Here is a 16,164-nt window from a genome sequence, read left to right on the forward strand (position 1 = left end):
GTCCATCCAGTAGGCAACTGGCCGGTCAAGTTGACGGTGACTATTTCGCCCGTTGCAAATAATCAGGTTTTCATTGCGAAACCGAGGAATCAACTCAAACCTCAATGTTTATCAGATGACATTGGGCCATGGTCTGACCAAGTCAAGTTCCAGCCTCAAACTCGCGGGGTAGCAACCCACGGATCGACTGGCCTGCCGGTGCTTGTCAGGTCAAGCTTTTCAGACACTTGCTGACGATTGAAGGATGCCTAAACGAACCCACTTCTGGCTTTGTCTGTTGCGCCATTCGGTGAAACGGCCGCAGGCTACCGTGTTTGCCCATATTCTTAAGACACGCTTGCGCAGCCTTTAGCGCTAGAGGATGAATGGGATGATGACTACCCGGAACATACTGGCTCCTTCTACTGTGATCGCTTGAGCCCCCGCGAACAAAATCTTATTGCGGCTGCCTTAGCTCTGCTAAGCATGAATACTCACTGTCTCCTCAGCTGAACCAAGCATCCTACCACTGGTCTTATCTCCTTCTCCTTCCTCTAGTATCGACCTCATCAACCTCAGGATTAACGGCCTATGTCTGAAAGAAAACTCGATTCAAAAAGATTGATGATCGTTTTGCGTCTGATTCTCAGCCTGTTCTTGATTATGCGGTTCCGAAATAAATCACACTGCCGCAGTGATAATATCTGGGGCGCTGACGCAAATGCTATTTCATTAAGCCAGCGGTAATGTAAAACGCGTCGAATGAAGACTTCAGAAGCAAGGGGCCTGTTTGCTATGGCTCAAGCTCAGGCACTGAATCTGAAACCGCTGTTGAATATGGTCCACATTTTTCAATTCATACTCATTCAGATCATCGCTAGGAGGCATCTTGCTAGCCAAGAGACAGACAAATCGCCGCTCAGTAAAGGCTAGGTGGTGGAGGGTATAATAGCAGGTGCTAACATGTTTTGTGCTGCTGTATATGCAGATCTGCACAAGCTCAGACATCCTGCATACTTCTGACTGACTATAGAGAAAAGCTTAACTCGACAACAACTACAAATCTACCTTGAGCTTTTTCTTTTCAGCTTCCATTGTCTACTTGCTTACTGTGTTGGCGCGCGATCAAAGGCAGATTCTTTGCAGGCATACTGCCATCACTTATGAATGGCAACTCGATGCTCTCCGCACTATGGCTGCTGTGGAGTTTTCGCCTGCATCGGACTTGTTTGTACACGCAGCTTGCAGCATATTCTCGATTCCGACACTTGATTGAGAGGAGCCCATACGTGGTAGCCTCGATGCTTGGAGCTTGCTTGAAAGGTTCAAAGGACACTAGCCTTGTCACCCTATCAGACAGTACTTGTGCAGTGCTGCGGCGCAGCATGGTAGTTTCCTGATGGGGACGCCTCCTCGGGCAGATCGTCCCTTTTAGGGATAGATCAGAATCACGTGCTTACCTTTTTTCAAACATGACCAATCATGAGCAATCTCACCAAAGCCGACTTTCAGGAGAATTTCCCGAAGCAGAAATTCTGCATTTGGCTTCGCGCAAATCACGCAAATCAACTTCCTGTTTCAGCTCCAGTCTTCGCCTCTAACCCCAAACAAGCCATAAGGATGTTTCAAACTGGCTCACAATGACCTCAAACTGGACCCGCCCTGGAGCATTTTCCATGGAACAGAGTTGCCGCGCCGTCACAGCGGGTTTTGTGCGCCAAGAGGCACGAGCAGTCAAGTGAAGACTCCATTTCCCTCCTCTTCCCCAATCGCCATGTCTGGGTCAATTCGAACGTGGTGTCAGACCTCTCATTCCCCCAGCTCCCAGTCAACAGCCAAGCCAGGATGAGACATCTCAAGGAGGAGTACGAGCTGGGGTACCACAAAGTGGACGAACCGGGGGAGGCGAACCCCACGCGGAAACGGCCTTTGTCAACCATGCTGTTGCAGCCCCGGGCGGTTGGCCCATGGGGAACGGGCTGGGTCTTTGAGATCGTGAGCTGTGCCATCGCGGTGGGCGCCCTGGTGGCCATCATCGTCGTCCTGCACACGTACGACGGTAAACCGATGCCGGATTGGCCGTACGGCATCACCCTCAACGCATTGGTGTCACTACTCGTGACGGTCATGAAGGCGGCCATGGTCTATCCTATCACCGAGGGGTTGTCGCAGCTCAAATGGTCGTGGTTCAACCGACAAAACAAGCTCAATGACTTGGCGGTGCTGGACGCTGCCAGTCGTGGCGCCGTCAATGCGGTCTTCGTTCTGTTTCGCTTCCTCCCACGGTGAGCTCCGACAGAGTATCATAAGAAAATCAAGCTAACCAATGCACAGCCATCTGGTGACGGTAGGATGCTTCATCCTCGTGGTAGCGGCAGCGATTGCCCCCTTCGTACAGCAGGTCATCAGCATCACCTCGCAGCCCATTCACTCGCCGGGCCAGTCCTCGATTCGGGTGTGCAACACGAGCTCGTACGTGGACTACGGCGAAGGGGCAGGGCCTGGCATGAACAAGGTGCCGCTCTCCACGGCGGGGGCCATCTACACAGGGCTCTTCCAGAGCACCGGAACAAACAGCCAAGCCCTGACCATGACCTGCCCAACGGGCAACTGCACCTTTGCCCCGTACCAGTCCCTCGGGCTGTGCCAACGATGCGCCAACATCACCGACGAGCTAACCCTCACAACCGCCAACCCGACCAGCACAATGAGCACTTACCACTACAACCTAACCAACGGGTTCAGCTTCTCTACCTCCTGGGGCGGGATTTACCTGATGAACGCGACGACGGGTTTAAACCTGGTGAAGCTCGACGCCTCCGCCCTTCCTCCGCTGATCCTCAACTTCACCGCCATCAGCGCCGCAGGCTACGGCGTGCCGCCCACCATCAGCGCCACCGAATGCGCCCTCTACTTCTGCGTGAAGACCTACTCCGCCTCGGTGCAGGAGGGCGTCTTCAACGAAACCCTGGTCTCGACCGCCACCACCTCCAACTCCTCCACCGCCGCGTCGGACATAACGACCGACCTCACCCTCTTCCCCGACCACTGCACCTCCAACCTGACCTCCGACTGCACCTACAGCGTCAGCTGGCTCAGCCGCCTCGCTCTGTCTAACTCTCTCACCCCACTCCTCACGGGCAGTGGCTCCCTCTTCATCAGCAACCGCCCCAGCTGGACCTCCGACACCATCCAGGCCCTGTACGGAATGCAGGGCAACTACACGGACGTCTCGGGAGTATTCACCTCGCTCGCGACGGCGCTGACGACGCACGCGCGCACGGAGGTCTGCGCCGCGGCGGTGAGCGGCACCACCTGGACGGTCGATTCGTTTGTGCACGTGCAGTGGCCGTGGCTCACGCTGCCGATTGCGCTGGTGGCCATGACGCTGGGGTTCCTGGTGGCGACGGTGGTGCGCACCCGCAACCAGTATATCTGGAAGTCGTCACCGCTGGCGCTGCTGTTCTCGGACGTGAGCCTGGAGGCGCCGCACCAGATGCGCCGGAGTCCGGATCTGAGTGCGATGGTGGCGGCGTCGCGGAGTCTGGAGGTGTTGTTGGAGACGACGGAGGGGGGATCGCGGTTGCGGGCTGTAGCTAGATAGCTTAATGGTTGCAAGAAATGATAATGTTTAATGTATTACGTGGAGTGGGTTTGTTTGTATTGCAGAATAGGGGTGGTGTCTAGCCGGGTAAAGGGGTGTGAAGACACCCTTGCATCGATACAATCAACCCCGCAATTACAGCTGCAGTGAAACCCTCCTTACTCAGCGTCCTGACGCAGGCTGCAGTTACGACTTACCACTTCACCAGGGTTGGGACTATAAATAGACCTCGCTAGATTGACTGCTGTCGAGGGCCCTTGCATGAGCGCGAATCAGGGTGGTGGTGTGTATGACTGCGATAAGATTCACCCCCGCAGAATAGATTAATCGACCCGTGCCGAACCTTGTTCCCCAGTCAGCGACCGGCTGCCCTGCCGAGCTGAGAAGCAAACCGCGATAGCTTAGCTTGGTGCTAGCTGCAGCCGACATGGCACGGTGGTATCGCGCTGCAGCAGCTCGCAGCGAGCGGGGAAGCGTTCCCGACCAGGTCTCCAGCATATAACCGGATGCACCCACCACCCAGACACCCAATTCACTCGCAAGCCATCACTGCACCCACCACACCCACCAAAATGCGTCCCCCAGTCCCAGTAACCCTAATCCCCGCTCCCCTCCTCCTCAGCCTCCCCCTCCTCCTCACCCCCCTAACAACCGCAACAATCACCAACCCGACCACCCTCCCCACGCCCCCGATGGGCTTCAACAACTGGTCGCGCTTCATGTGCGACCTCAACGAAACCCTCTTCGTCACCACCGCAACCGCCATGCAGACCACCGGCCTCCAAGCCGCAGGATACACGCGCCTAAACCTAGACGACTGCTGGATGGAAACCGCCCGGCTCCCCAACGCCTCGCTCACCTGGAACACGACCAAATTCCCGCGGGGGATCCCCTGGCTCGCCGCGCACCTGGCATCGCTCAACTTCACGCTGGGCATCTACCAAGACGCCGGCAACGCGACCTGCGGCGGGTACCCGGGCTCCTACGGCCACGAAGCCCGGAACCGAGGGCTCACCTGAGGGCGAAGGCTTGACTGGCCTTTCTGGAAGTGGCCACATATGCATGGTGATAACCCAACCTGGTTCAATCACAGTTTCCCAAACTTGTGGTAGAATGATATCCCCATTGGGACCTACCAAATCATAATGCCCTGCCGCGACGTGAGACTCTAGCTCCTCCATGTATAAAAAGGACTGCCTTATGAGACTTTCAATGCCCTGAATCGATTTCGATCAGCGAAGAACCTACGGATGGGATTGAATTTTTCTACCTCCCACGTGCGACACGCGTCAAATGGAAACGACAATCTCCTTCCTACTGCATCCCTGAACTCGACGGTCGACCTTTTCCGGTGTGGGATATCTGAAGCCTCGTTTCCCGCGCCTTTCTGCGAGCGGGTGGCGCTGGGTTTCCTGGTTTCTGAAGCCGTGTCTCCTTCGGCTATTGCTCGTCGAAGCCTTGAATTAGTTTCCTCTCGCGCGAATCTTTCGGCTCTATCTTCAATCATCAACTTTTCCAGGCGAGCAATTGCCTCATCCTTGGCGGAATCCCTGGACCTCATATCTAGACTTGCAGTTGGTGAGGATGAATATGACTGAGCTGCTTCATCGAATGCATCAACTGTTCTGTCGATGTCAACTTGTTCAGTTTTAGTTTCGATCATAGAGTTTGTCGAAGAGGACAATTGACTTGTCTCAAAGAGTTCTTCGTATCCCTCAACAAATGTGATAGTTGGCTTTAATCGAGGATCAGGAGCAAAAGAAGGCTCTTCATCATGATCCGAATCTAGTGATTTCCGGGGCTCCTCAGCCAAGTCGAATGAAAGGTCACCATCGAAATCATCATCGAATGTGCTGCGGCTCCCTATTTCGCCGTCGCTTGATTGCAGTGATCCATCCTCCCCAGAAACTTGAGCGTTATATTCCACGAACGGCAGCGACTGAAGGGCTAGATACCGGAGATGACTTGCAATATGGTCTTCAACAGGAATGTTCAACTTGGCGGCCTCAGCGCTGCATAATGGGCAGGTTATGAAGAGCGGTCCAGACGGCTGGCTGCCACGTTCGGTCAGGTAGCGAAGCTGAGACTCCGATCCCTTGTGCTTGTTCCGGATATGGCTTAAATAGTCGGCTTGGTCCTCGAAGATTAGGATCCCATGAGCCTTGGCTGTGCAGCGCCATCGAACCTTGTGCTCGCGCAGGTGGTTGAGCCATTCCTCACTGTGACTATACAATACCATTTCCGTGGCGCATTCTTCAAACAGGCAGACATATGCTTCTAGATCGTGTTTGAGGTGGTTCCTGATGGGCCGAGAAGAATTAATCTTGTTGTTCTGTTTTCTATGCAGCCACCAGTACTAATCACACTACTCACCTCCATTTGCTATCGTCCATCACATCCGCCCCCGAGAGGGTGCAACAGCAATAGGGACATACGACCTCCGAGTTCCTTAACATCGCCTGCCTATCTGCAACAATCTTCTCTCGTCGGCCAAACTCCGCATCCTGACCACTCGAGTGCTGACCGCCATCCTCGATGGATGTGCTCCGCTGTTTCTCTAGTGTCTCAAGCCGCTTGATGATCTCACCTTTTGGCGCGGGAGGATATAGAGACTCTTCTTGGGTGTTCATGCGGGTGGTCCTGGTAATCCCCACGACAGAAGGAGCAGATGCCTTTCTAAATTGCTCGGGAGTCAGCGTAGTCGCTGAGGTGGTGGCCCTCGACCCCGAAGCACTGCGAGTTGATGTTTTCTTTTTTCTCTCAACATGCTCGTGATCCGCCTCTGGTTCCTGGCCTTGATCCTCAGCGTCTTGCCCGGGCACCGACTGCTCCGTTCTTGCCCTGCCATGACGAAACCGTCGATAGAGCACACGCTTCCTACGCAGCAACATTGCTGTTGCCAGTCTCTCCCTGAGCCACTCATCACACTTCGGCCACTTCCTTCGAATCACCTCGGCGGCAAAGGTATCCCGCCACGCTGCCCCGACATCGGTACCCTCCTCGTCCTCAATCCGAAAGTGCTCTGCGGCCCGCAGGTTTTGGCTTTCGCGGCTGGCTCTCCGAATCGTGTTTGACAGTCGATGCAGCAGTGTCAGGTCTTTTGCTATGGCCGATAGATCGCGCTCCTCAGTCTCTTGTAATACATCTGGCAGCGCAGACCGTCGTTAAAGGATGAAGATCAAGATACTGATTGAGAAGCAGTCTGCCTACTCACAGTGGTGAAGATGGTCGTCCAAGGTCTCCAGTAGCCCGCGCACCAAACGTTGAATCTCGGGGACATAACGAAGGCGATGGTCCAAGGAGGCTCTACGCGGGGCGAAGACTCCCGTTTCTGAAGCCCATATTGAGAATCGTCCGAGCTGATCCTGAAGAAGCATGATCTCCCGGGGCCCCAGGTTGACTGGCTGCTGAATGCATTGCTGTGCTGACTCCAAGAAGATTCTTGCTGCTGTGGTGATGGATACATATGACTGCTCGTTCTCCATAATATCAACCGAGGGAGGTCACTCTGAGATTGCAGAGAAAGAAAAGGTAGGATACAGTTGCACCGCCCATTGTTACCTTCTGGATATGCGGCGATGACCTTTGCAAGGCTGCCAGGCCGAAAGGCAATGGCCCCAGTTTTACCCCTCTCTTTAGCGCCCGGCCAGTTCACATCTTCCTTCTCCGATCTTCCATCCACATCTCTTACCCCTTCACACCACCATACCTGATGTGCCCCATCACTGTGATGTTTGCTAGACTGATACTAATCTACCTTCAGTAGATAGAATGGCTTGCAGTCTCCCTTACAGGTGAGCCAGTCAGTCAAATGGTGCTCACCAGTGCACCTTTCAAGCCAGGCATATCATCCAGAGAGCATGCAAAATGGGACCCGTATCGACTTACGGCGAGACCGATTTCGCTGGCTTGGTAAGATCTCTTTATCCACCACACCTGGATGAATTACACAGTACTCATGGACATGCCACAGCAAGCGCGGTCGAGAGTCTCTTTCCTCCTGGAAACCTTCGTCCTTTTCCGGGAGATCGCCGATTGTCTGTCGAGCTACGAACAAGATCGAGATCTTAGACAAAGCTACCGCTACCTTCATGTTCAAATTCTCCTCCTGAACGAGCAGATCGAGTCTTCACACTTTCCGTCGAAGTCAACCGTCTTGGCCCCGCTGGCCTGGCTACTCCTCAAGCGATTCACCTCTTTGCTTCGTCCACCGGTCAAGAATAGCCTACAATCCCCGGCCGGAGCACTACAGAGGCTGGCGGATGTACAGGCAGGATGGGGCCATTTGACGTCCTGGCCGGAGAAGATCGCATACAGCAGAACAAACCTCGCCTGGGAGACCAAACAGGTGTGGGATGAGGTAGCCTCCTTCCTGGAAGAATGCGCGGACGCGCTTGATGCGCCCGGACCCGATCCCATCGTGGAGTCGCGGCCTCCCGTGTCAACGGTCAACGTCTCGATACCCTCTTCCGTGCACGTGGAAGCGAACCTGGTCTTCAATGCGCTCCTAGCCAGTGCTCAGACGTGCCACTGCATGCCGTGCCACACCTATACCGCGCGACTGCGGCTGGCGACTTACCGCAGCCGGCGGCAAACGGAACAGAAATGTGTGTTTAGCCTCATGTTGAGCCCGAATGAATCATACTGGCAAGAGGTGCTGATTCATGCTGCGGTACCGGAAAAGACACCAAAGGTACGCATTGCGGTCGAGGAAAACACACTGAGGACGAGGCGGGGGCCGACCTCCATTCTGGTCAACAAGCTATGCGACCATGTTAGCCCCCAGCACTTCCGCCGCTGCCTTAACATGGAAGTGGAGAATGGGAAACTCCGGAAGTTCAAGTCCGCAGACAGCCAGATGCGGCTGAAAACTATCCCAGTCCGTCTCGAGCAAATTCTGGAAGCCCACCCGAAGAGCTTGGGAGATAAAATCAAACGGGTGTTGGCGGTCCTGCTGGGGCACTGCGTCCTGCATCTGTATGGAACCCCTTGGCTGCAACCGGGTTCATTCAATTCGTCCAATATCATCTTCCTCGGCACCTCCGCCGCCGTGCCTTTGCAGCCCTTCATCCATTCCAGGGTCTGGGCACGGTTTCATGGTAACGATCAGTCGGACGATGAGGAGTGTCGCGATCCTGATGACCTCCCATTGCACCCACATCCCGGCCTCGTCATGCTGGCGATCCTGCTCATTGAGATATACCAGGCAACCTCAATACGTTCTTTGGTCCGCTCCTATGGTGCCGGCTGGGAATCCTTGGAGCTGATGGACGAGAATTCTCGTTTTCATGTCGCGCGAGAGGCCTTTAGAAAGTGTAGCCCCAGTTTCTCTGATAACTACCGCATCGCGGTGGCCCGCTGTCTGGATGTCCAGTTCGGGATCGATGACGAGGACAACGAACTGGGAAATCACGACTTCAAAGGGCTTGTTTATATGGAGATTGTGCAGCGTCTCGAGGCCGAGCTTAGGCAAGGGTTCAGTGATATGTCTCTTGACCACTTGGATGACATCGCGCCCAAGATAGATCTCAACAGCTTGGAAACAATCAGACTCCCCGGCGCGAATGAGTTTGAGGTAGACCTCTTCCAGTCAGTGGTTGCCACTGCCGGATCACGATCCTCAACCCCAGCGCGAGAGTTTTCGATCCCCGGATCGATGCCGCCAAAGCTCAACCAGGTTGACGCCCGTGGTTCCCATTATCCATCACTCGAACCCGTCCAGCGGAGCAGATCTGTTCCTATTGCACGTACTCAATCTCCGAAAAGGTTCGCGTGTGGCGATTATACTGTGGGGTGGATCTCGGCACTCGACAAAGAAATGGCAACCGCGCGAGCAACGCTGGATGAAGAACATAGCCTTCCGCACGACTACCGCTTCGACCACAACACCTATACCCTCGGATGCATCGGCACGCACAATGTCGTCCTCACGTGTCTGCCGGATGGAATCATGGGCACGACGGCCGCCGCTATCATTGCTCAGCGGATGTGCCAAACGTTTCCCCACATTCGCATCGGGCTCATGTTGGGCATCGGAGGCGCGGCACCCAGCGTCACGCATGACATTCGGCTGGGGGATGTGATCGTCGGGACCCCGCACCATGGGCAGTCAGGCGTAATCCAATATGACTTTGGCAAGCGCACCGAGGCGGGCCGGATCCACATTGTCTCGGCGCTGAATCGACCGCCGGATGCTCTGCTCACGGCAGTCAACAGCCTCAAATCCAAGCATCTCCTCTACGGCCCTGGCTTGACCCAGTACCTCGATGCCATGGTCCATCGCTACCCGCTTCTGCAGGCCGAGTTCGCACACCCTGGCCCCGGGCATGATCACCTCTACCAGTCGGACTATGGCCACCCCAGTCCCGCCGGATCATGCTCAACCTGTGACCCAGCACGCATCGTGCCCCGAGCCCCGCGCGCCACCACCGCACCCGTGGTTCATTACGGGCTGATCGCCTCGGGAAACCAGGTCATGAAGCATGGGCCGACCCGCGACCGGATGCAGGCGGAATTGGACATCCTCTGCTTCGAGATGGAGGCAGCGGGCTTGGTGGATAGTTTCCCATGTTTGGTCATCCGTGGGGTGAGCGACTATGCCGATTCGCATAAAAATGACCGCTGGAGAGGGTACGCGGCGGCGGTGGCCTCGGCTTATGCGAAGGAGCTCCTCGTCTCGATGTCCGGAATCTCTAACTCCAGAGACGGTGCAGGATGGACCGATCCATGAGTCTTGGCTTATGATCTGATGCGTCGTAATGCGATTCCCCGCAAGAAGTAGCACGATCACCTTGCTTCGCATCAAGTGGTTGAGGAATGATCTCACCACAAGGTATATGAGTGGAGGTCTACAAACGCGACCTGCAGATACTCATTAATCCTTTCGAAGGCATCGCGCTCAAGTTCGTCACGCCGCTTTCCCTCATATGCGTGTGATATGCAACTTGCCGAACATTATGGGTCATCTCACCAAGACGGAGAACAAGGTCTACATCATCCATTCCGGCCACCGACTCGTCATGGTCGCGCGTTCAATCCTAATCCTTCACCCCTCATTCCCTGACAGCTTCTGGCGGTCTGGGCCTGGTTAAAAACCGGCAGGAACCAGCCACTCTCCCCTGAGCTGACGCTGGGTGGTGGACCAGAAAAAGTGTCCCCCGCCCCCCACTCATCTCGCGCCCCACAATCACCTGTTAGAATGAGTGGAATGGCTCTTCCTTCCGGTGATCTTGTAATGGGGGCAAGGATCCTAGCCGTTATACTACCTACCAGGGCAGCGCCGGAACCTCCATGAATGATTCGCGATAAACGCTGTTCGATCAGATATGATCGCCTGATGTCCTCCTATGCAGGTGGCGTTGACAATCGAATCGATGTTTTCAGAAGCAACACGGGCAGTCGTTACCAGGCAAGCTCTTGTTGATGCAGGTGGCCAAAAGAGTACCCTGCCCGGTATTTAAACACAAGCCAATCAACAAAGGTACAAGTGTAAGCTGTCTTGTATGCCTGTCTCTCACATACAGCGGGGCTACATATTTAGAAGAGTTCAGGTACCCGAGAGATGAAAGTATGTCAGGCTTGGCTGATTGAACAGGCTGATTAAACCACATCAGGTGATATTGGTCTACTTACTATTGTCTTCGATCAGGTGTATATACATCAATATATAGTTATGAGTATAGACAAATCTTACTCATCATGATAGATATCTTGTCCTGACAGTGTTCTGAACTTCAATGCTGTTGGTTCGACACCTTGCCAATTCATCCCAATTTGAAGTGTTTCTTTGTAACCCTTGTCCTGTATGCCTAATGTTTCTCCCGATATTTTTTTTTTCCTTGCTTGACTCTCGACCAACTCACGTGAATTTAGACCCAGGAGTTGAAACTAACCTAGATGAAACTTTGACCTCAACAAGAAAATCTATCACTATCTGATTGGCGGTCTCGTATTAAGCTATAGCAGAACCATTAAGGTGGATTCCCGGCGGGTCAAACCCAGTCTATTCGGTTCCGCCGCAGCCCGAAGACCGGATGAGTTGGGGCTGTCGGGCAATTGGCACCCGCTCGATGTTTCAACCTAGCTGAAAGAGTCTGAATCTTGTGAGATCGAGCAAAAGAAAGACAGGAACAAGAGTTATGAGTTTTTGCGTCAGGGTAGGCATCGTCTACACATCAATCGGATGAGCTGAAGTGAGTATACCACAGTAGACAGGGTACTCCGTAGTTTGTTTACACTGTTGGCTGAGGGAATAAGACAGTGGGCCCGGGTCGGAACAACCTCATCCGTTGGGGTACCCTGCATCCTTCGTCCCCACCGACCGCCCGGCTCACCGCTGAGAAACTCAGGGTCAGTGAGGACACGCCCAGCCCGCTGAGGTTAACCCTACCTGCCTCTGTGGATATTCCAGTGTTCATGATTGAATGATTCTACTCGGTTTTTCGAGGAACCTGGGAGAGAAAAAAAAATAACACACAAAGACTGCATCTCTTTATCCGCTAGACTCAGGGTCTCACCCACTTTATCTCCATCCTGCGGCACCGGGGCTGTGTCCCTGCTTCTGGATCCTGGTGATAAAGGAGCGGGACCGAAGGAAGAAGCTATCGTGGACCTTAACCCCGCTTAGGAAAAGTAAGCATCCTTGCCCACACTAGAGAGTTTGACTCATGTACACCCGCCCTGCTTCGTATTCTGACGCAGTTCTGGTGCAGTGCAAGGGGGGCACTTCAAACTCAGCATCTTCAGACTTGAAGAATCACACTCACTCTGCTGGGCAACTGTTTGACCTCGAATCATGAAACGAGTTGAGCCTCACCACGCCCATGTATCCTATTTCTAGCCGCATGAGCCACGACCTTGGCACGTCCCACCCATCAACAAAAAGCAGGCGGAGCGGCCCCCAGGCTAAAATAGTGGCTGATGGCCCATCCTGCACTTGGCATTTTTGGCAAGTTAAACTCAACTCACCGGGTCGAGGACGAGGACGCGGACGAGGCTGACAACCTTACGAAGCAAGTGGAAGTCTGGGCACCGACTCCCGGACCCATCCTGCCAATCACCGCCGGGCACGAAGGGCTATGCCATGCGGGCCACGATTTTAGGGGTCACTGGGCTCGTGATCGTCATCCGTGTTAAATAAAGTGGGCAGCAGCGTTTTCGCTGACAGTGGGGCTGACAGCTCTTTCTTTTCTGGAGGAATTTACCCTTTTCCCACGCGGGCTGTCGCAACACCTTGGTTGACATTTTTGCGATCGAAACGAACCCCTAACACACCACCCCTGCTGCACCCGACTGTTCTTCACACTTCTGCAACATCACAGCACACAGCATCGATCACAATCACAGCCATGACCACCTGCAAGAGCGGTTCCTCGCCGGACTGCAACTTCACCTGCCCCAACGGCGGCTCGTGGTTCGTCTGCGACACGGCGCCGTACTTTGTGGGCTGCTGTGCCTCGGACCCCTGCAACAACACCACCAGCCCGGCCTGCCCCAGCCTGTACGCCGCCTCCTTCAACGGCGCCATCTTCGACGAGATCCTCCCCAACCGCTGCCTCGACAACCCCAGCTCCGACTGGTACACATGTAACGGCACCTCACCGAAATTCCTGGGGTGCTGCAGTAGCAACCCCTGCAGCGACGGGTGCCCGGATGACGACCTCTTGCCCGCGGCTTGGAGCTCCTCCTCCGCCGGCCAGCTCAAGCTCTTCCAGGATAACGCCAGCGCAACGGCAACGGCAACGGCATCCCCAACCTCGACCTCCACACAAACCTCCTCCCCCGAAAACTCATCAAGCCATCACTCAAGCCTCTCGGGCGGCGCGATCGCCGGAATCGCCATCGGGGCCGCCGCACTCGTCGCCATCATCGTCTTCGCCATCTTCTTCCTCCGCCGCCGCCGTCGACGGGAAGCCACCGCCGTCGAAGCGGAGCGACAACACATGTACCCCGGGGAGTATGGATATCAGAGTCCGCACTCCTCACCGTATCAAGGTTCGTCCCAACCATCTTGTTCTGCCCCCAGCGCAGGGTACTAACCGATCAATAGATTCGCACATGAGCAGCCCCGACCCAGCCAGCAAATACCCCTCCGGCTCCACGGGCGGCTTCACCATGTCCCCGCCGGCCTCGCATATCGGCCCCGACGGCCGCCCCGTCTCCGAGATCTACTCCCGCGGCGAGGAACATCTCCGCCCGACTCACGGGCTGGGCCTGTCGGCCCCGACGAAAGTGCAGCCCATCCCTGAGCTGGATAGTACGCAGCCCCGCGCGACGGAGGTGCATGAGTTGGATGGGTTGAATGCGCGGTAGGGTTGGTGATTGGCACTATCCTGTAATCTGCAGTTGTTGATGCCTCTGATAATGGGTATAGATGACAGTCAGCGAATATGGTTGGATTATAATGTGTCTATTCTCTTTGTGTGATCGGGACCTTTGATGAGATACATGGCCATGGCACCCGGAGAATGTAATATGAGTATGAGATTTTGTACATAGTGTGGGAAAAGTGCGAGATTATAGACACAATATCTATAGATCTGTAAGTTTCTCTGGACAGGGGGTTGTTGCGGATACGTAAGGGGCACAGTGCGTGGAATGCTGACCCCCTCATTCTTGGGGAAGGGCGAGGGGTCGGAAATCCTCGGCTGGCGGGAGTGGGATTTCCGATCGTAGCATCGCGGTATGTACGAATATGGATGCAGTTTGGGATATGAGGATCAGGGATGTGATTTTGAGTGACACTGCTTTGTAGCTTGCACTGTGATGGATTATTGAAAGCATGTAATCGGTCAGAGATGGAAATATCCCAGACTTATGCAGAGTGAGTAGATGATGTACCTCTATAATGAGGATCCTATGAGGTAATTAAGATTATGATACTTCCCTTTCACCTTGCCAATAAGCGTACAGATACCATAGTTAACCGTCAAGCTCCCTACTGTTCCCGCGCAATAATTTAATACAAGCAGCGTCAAGCAGACTAGCGTAGGATTGAGCAAACAAAGCACTCCGTTCTCAAAGCAGATACCGCCTGGAACCTGGCTTCCCAGCAAGATATCCGCTAGCAGTGCTCTTTTGGCAAACAACAATGAGCCGAAAACCCCTCTGACCTTGTCCTTGTGCTGTCTTAATGCCCAGATAAGTTATAGCTACAGGGGGTCTCCTCGTCAGTCCTTGTTCTGATCATCAACGCCACAGCTGGGGCTACTCTGTGGAAAGGCCACAGGATATGAGTGGCCCGATTCTTTATCAGTCTCAAAGGAAAAGTGTTATCCTCCGGTTCCATCAACCATGATTGGCCAGCCTATAAAATGTATAAAACCATCACTATCATCAATCCCATCTTTCTACTACCCTCTGTGGCTGTGGTTCAAATCAGACAAATAACCCTAGTCTCTCATCTCACTGGTCAAACTAACCGTCACCAGACTTCTTCACCAACCAGCGACAATGTCTTCCCCCGCCGAATCAGGACATTCCCCGCAGGGCCAGCCAGGCCCACTGGCATCCACTCAGACGAACACTGATGATGGGCAGGAGCACCAACACATGCCGGCAGAAGAAACAGAAAGTGCCTCCAACGCCGCGAGGACCACAGCGACCCCCCAGCACGCCTACCGCGAAACCACCGACGGGAGATACGAGTGCACCTTCCGGAGGCACAACGATCCGAACCGCTGCGGCCGAACCTACCGCGAGCTGAGCATGCTGCAGGCGCACTACCGGCATACCCACGATAAATTCGTAGACTCCAGCCGGTGCACCATCTGCGGGGCTCTCTACCCCAGCGTCCGGGACATGCGCTGGCACCAGAATGCGAGCTGTGCGGTGGATCTGACGCGCACGGTGGTGGCGAAGGCGCCGCCGCTGCGCCTGCGCCCGTGTCCCGTCTGTCGGGTGAATCGCATGGCTGGGCTGACGTGGGTGAGTCATATGAATGAGCAGCATGCGATGGGGCGGAAAGGGGCCGTCTGCCCCTTCCAGGAGTGTGGGCCGCGGGTGGAGACCTGGGAGGACATGGAAATGCATTTGGAGGAGGTGCATGAAACAGGTGCGGTGAGTCTGAGTCCATCGGTCCAGACATATATTGAGAGACAGGGGAGGAGGGAGGTTGAGATCCTATCGGTGGATGGGAATGAGCAGCTGGATGAGAAGCAGAAGCGGAAGAAGCGGAAGCTTGCTTAGTTTGATTTGGCTAGTTCTGTAGAGCCATACTTACCTTTACATTGTAATCAATCCAAGACAATTGATTGTGTGAGGCGGATTCTTACTTCCATTGATCTGTACATTTTGCAAGGGCAAGCAAGGGGTTAGGGTTACGCTTCGCGTGGGCTTCCGACGAACCTTGTAGATCCTTTCACCCTACTTTAATTCACATTCTTTCAACGGCTACTAGTGCACCCTTCTTAAATTCATTGGCGGAAGACTCCTGCCTGGATCTGTGGCCCACTTGAGATGCATTCTTCAAGGTTAAGCAGTAACGAACTCATGAACGAACAATGTAGCCCGTATAACAAGGAGTTGCCCCCCTTCCATGTGTGGAAAAAGTTTTTTTGTTCTTACAGCTTTGCCGGCGAGTG

General features: G+C 54.4%; 6 protein-coding genes across 6 annotated transcripts; 5 read left to right on the top strand and 1 right to left on the bottom strand.

The window, feature by feature from the left end:
* The first annotated feature begins 1,695 nt into the window (after nucleotides 1-1,695).
* Nucleotides 1,696-3,626, top strand: ASPACDRAFT_1908647 (DUF3176 domain-containing protein). The gene is made up of 2 exons (XM_020198862.1): nucleotides 1,696-2,264; nucleotides 2,314-3,626. Exons 1-2 carry the CDS (start codon nucleotides 1,825-1,827, stop codon nucleotides 3,581-3,583), a joined length of 1,710 nt encoding a protein of 569 aa, XP_020051249.1. The 5' UTR covers nucleotides 1,696-1,824; the 3' UTR covers nucleotides 3,584-3,626.
* aglA (putative alpha-galactosidase) lies at nucleotides 3,596-4,744 on the top strand. The gene has a single exon (XM_020197754.1). It carries the CDS (start codon nucleotides 4,090-4,092, stop codon nucleotides 4,600-4,602), a length of 513 nt encoding a protein of 170 aa, XP_020051250.1. The 5' UTR covers nucleotides 3,596-4,089; the 3' UTR covers nucleotides 4,603-4,744.
* ASPACDRAFT_1892112 (uncharacterized protein) lies at nucleotides 4,715-7,161 on the bottom strand. Its single transcript, XM_020198652.1, has 3 exons — nucleotides 6,798-7,161; nucleotides 5,957-6,728; nucleotides 4,715-5,883 (listed from the first exon to the last, which is right to left on the bottom strand). Exons 1-3 carry the CDS (start codon nucleotides 7,066-7,068, stop codon nucleotides 4,782-4,784), a joined length of 2,145 nt encoding a protein of 714 aa, XP_020051251.1. The 5' UTR covers nucleotides 7,069-7,161; the 3' UTR covers nucleotides 4,715-4,781.
* A 289-nt stretch (nucleotides 7,162-7,450) lies between these two features.
* On the top strand, nucleotides 7,451-10,313 carry ASPACDRAFT_64839 (uncharacterized protein; the record flags this gene model as incomplete). Its single annotated transcript, XM_020204041.1, has 2 exons — nucleotides 7,451-7,495; nucleotides 7,557-10,313. 2 exons carry the CDS (start codon nucleotides 7,451-7,453, stop codon nucleotides 10,311-10,313), a joined length of 2,802 nt encoding a protein of 933 aa, XP_020051252.1.
* A 2,412-nt stretch (nucleotides 10,314-12,725) lies between these two features.
* ASPACDRAFT_127838 (uncharacterized protein) lies at nucleotides 12,726-14,163 on the top strand. The gene is made up of 2 exons (XM_020197071.1): nucleotides 12,726-13,576; nucleotides 13,632-14,163. Exons 1-2 carry the CDS (start codon nucleotides 12,931-12,933, stop codon nucleotides 13,892-13,894), a joined length of 909 nt encoding a protein of 302 aa, XP_020051253.1. The 5' UTR covers nucleotides 12,726-12,930; the 3' UTR covers nucleotides 13,895-14,163.
* Nucleotides 14,164-15,034: 871 nt separating this feature from the next.
* On the top strand, nucleotides 15,035-15,769 carry ASPACDRAFT_48363 (uncharacterized protein; the record flags this gene model as incomplete). The annotated part of the gene is made up of 1 exon (XM_020202112.1): nucleotides 15,035-15,769. The coding sequence occupies one exon, from the start codon at nucleotides 15,035-15,037 to the stop codon at nucleotides 15,767-15,769; it is 735 nt and encodes a 244-aa protein (XP_020051254.1).
* Between the last annotated feature and the right edge of the window lie 395 nt (nucleotides 15,770-16,164).

The sequence above is a fragment of the Aspergillus aculeatus genome (genome assembly GCF_001890905.1).
Source record: "Aspergillus aculeatus ATCC 16872 unplaced genomic scaffold ASPACscaffold_23, whole genome shotgun sequence".
Lineage (NCBI taxonomy): Eukaryota > Fungi > Ascomycota > Eurotiomycetes > Eurotiales > Aspergillaceae > Aspergillus > Aspergillus aculeatus.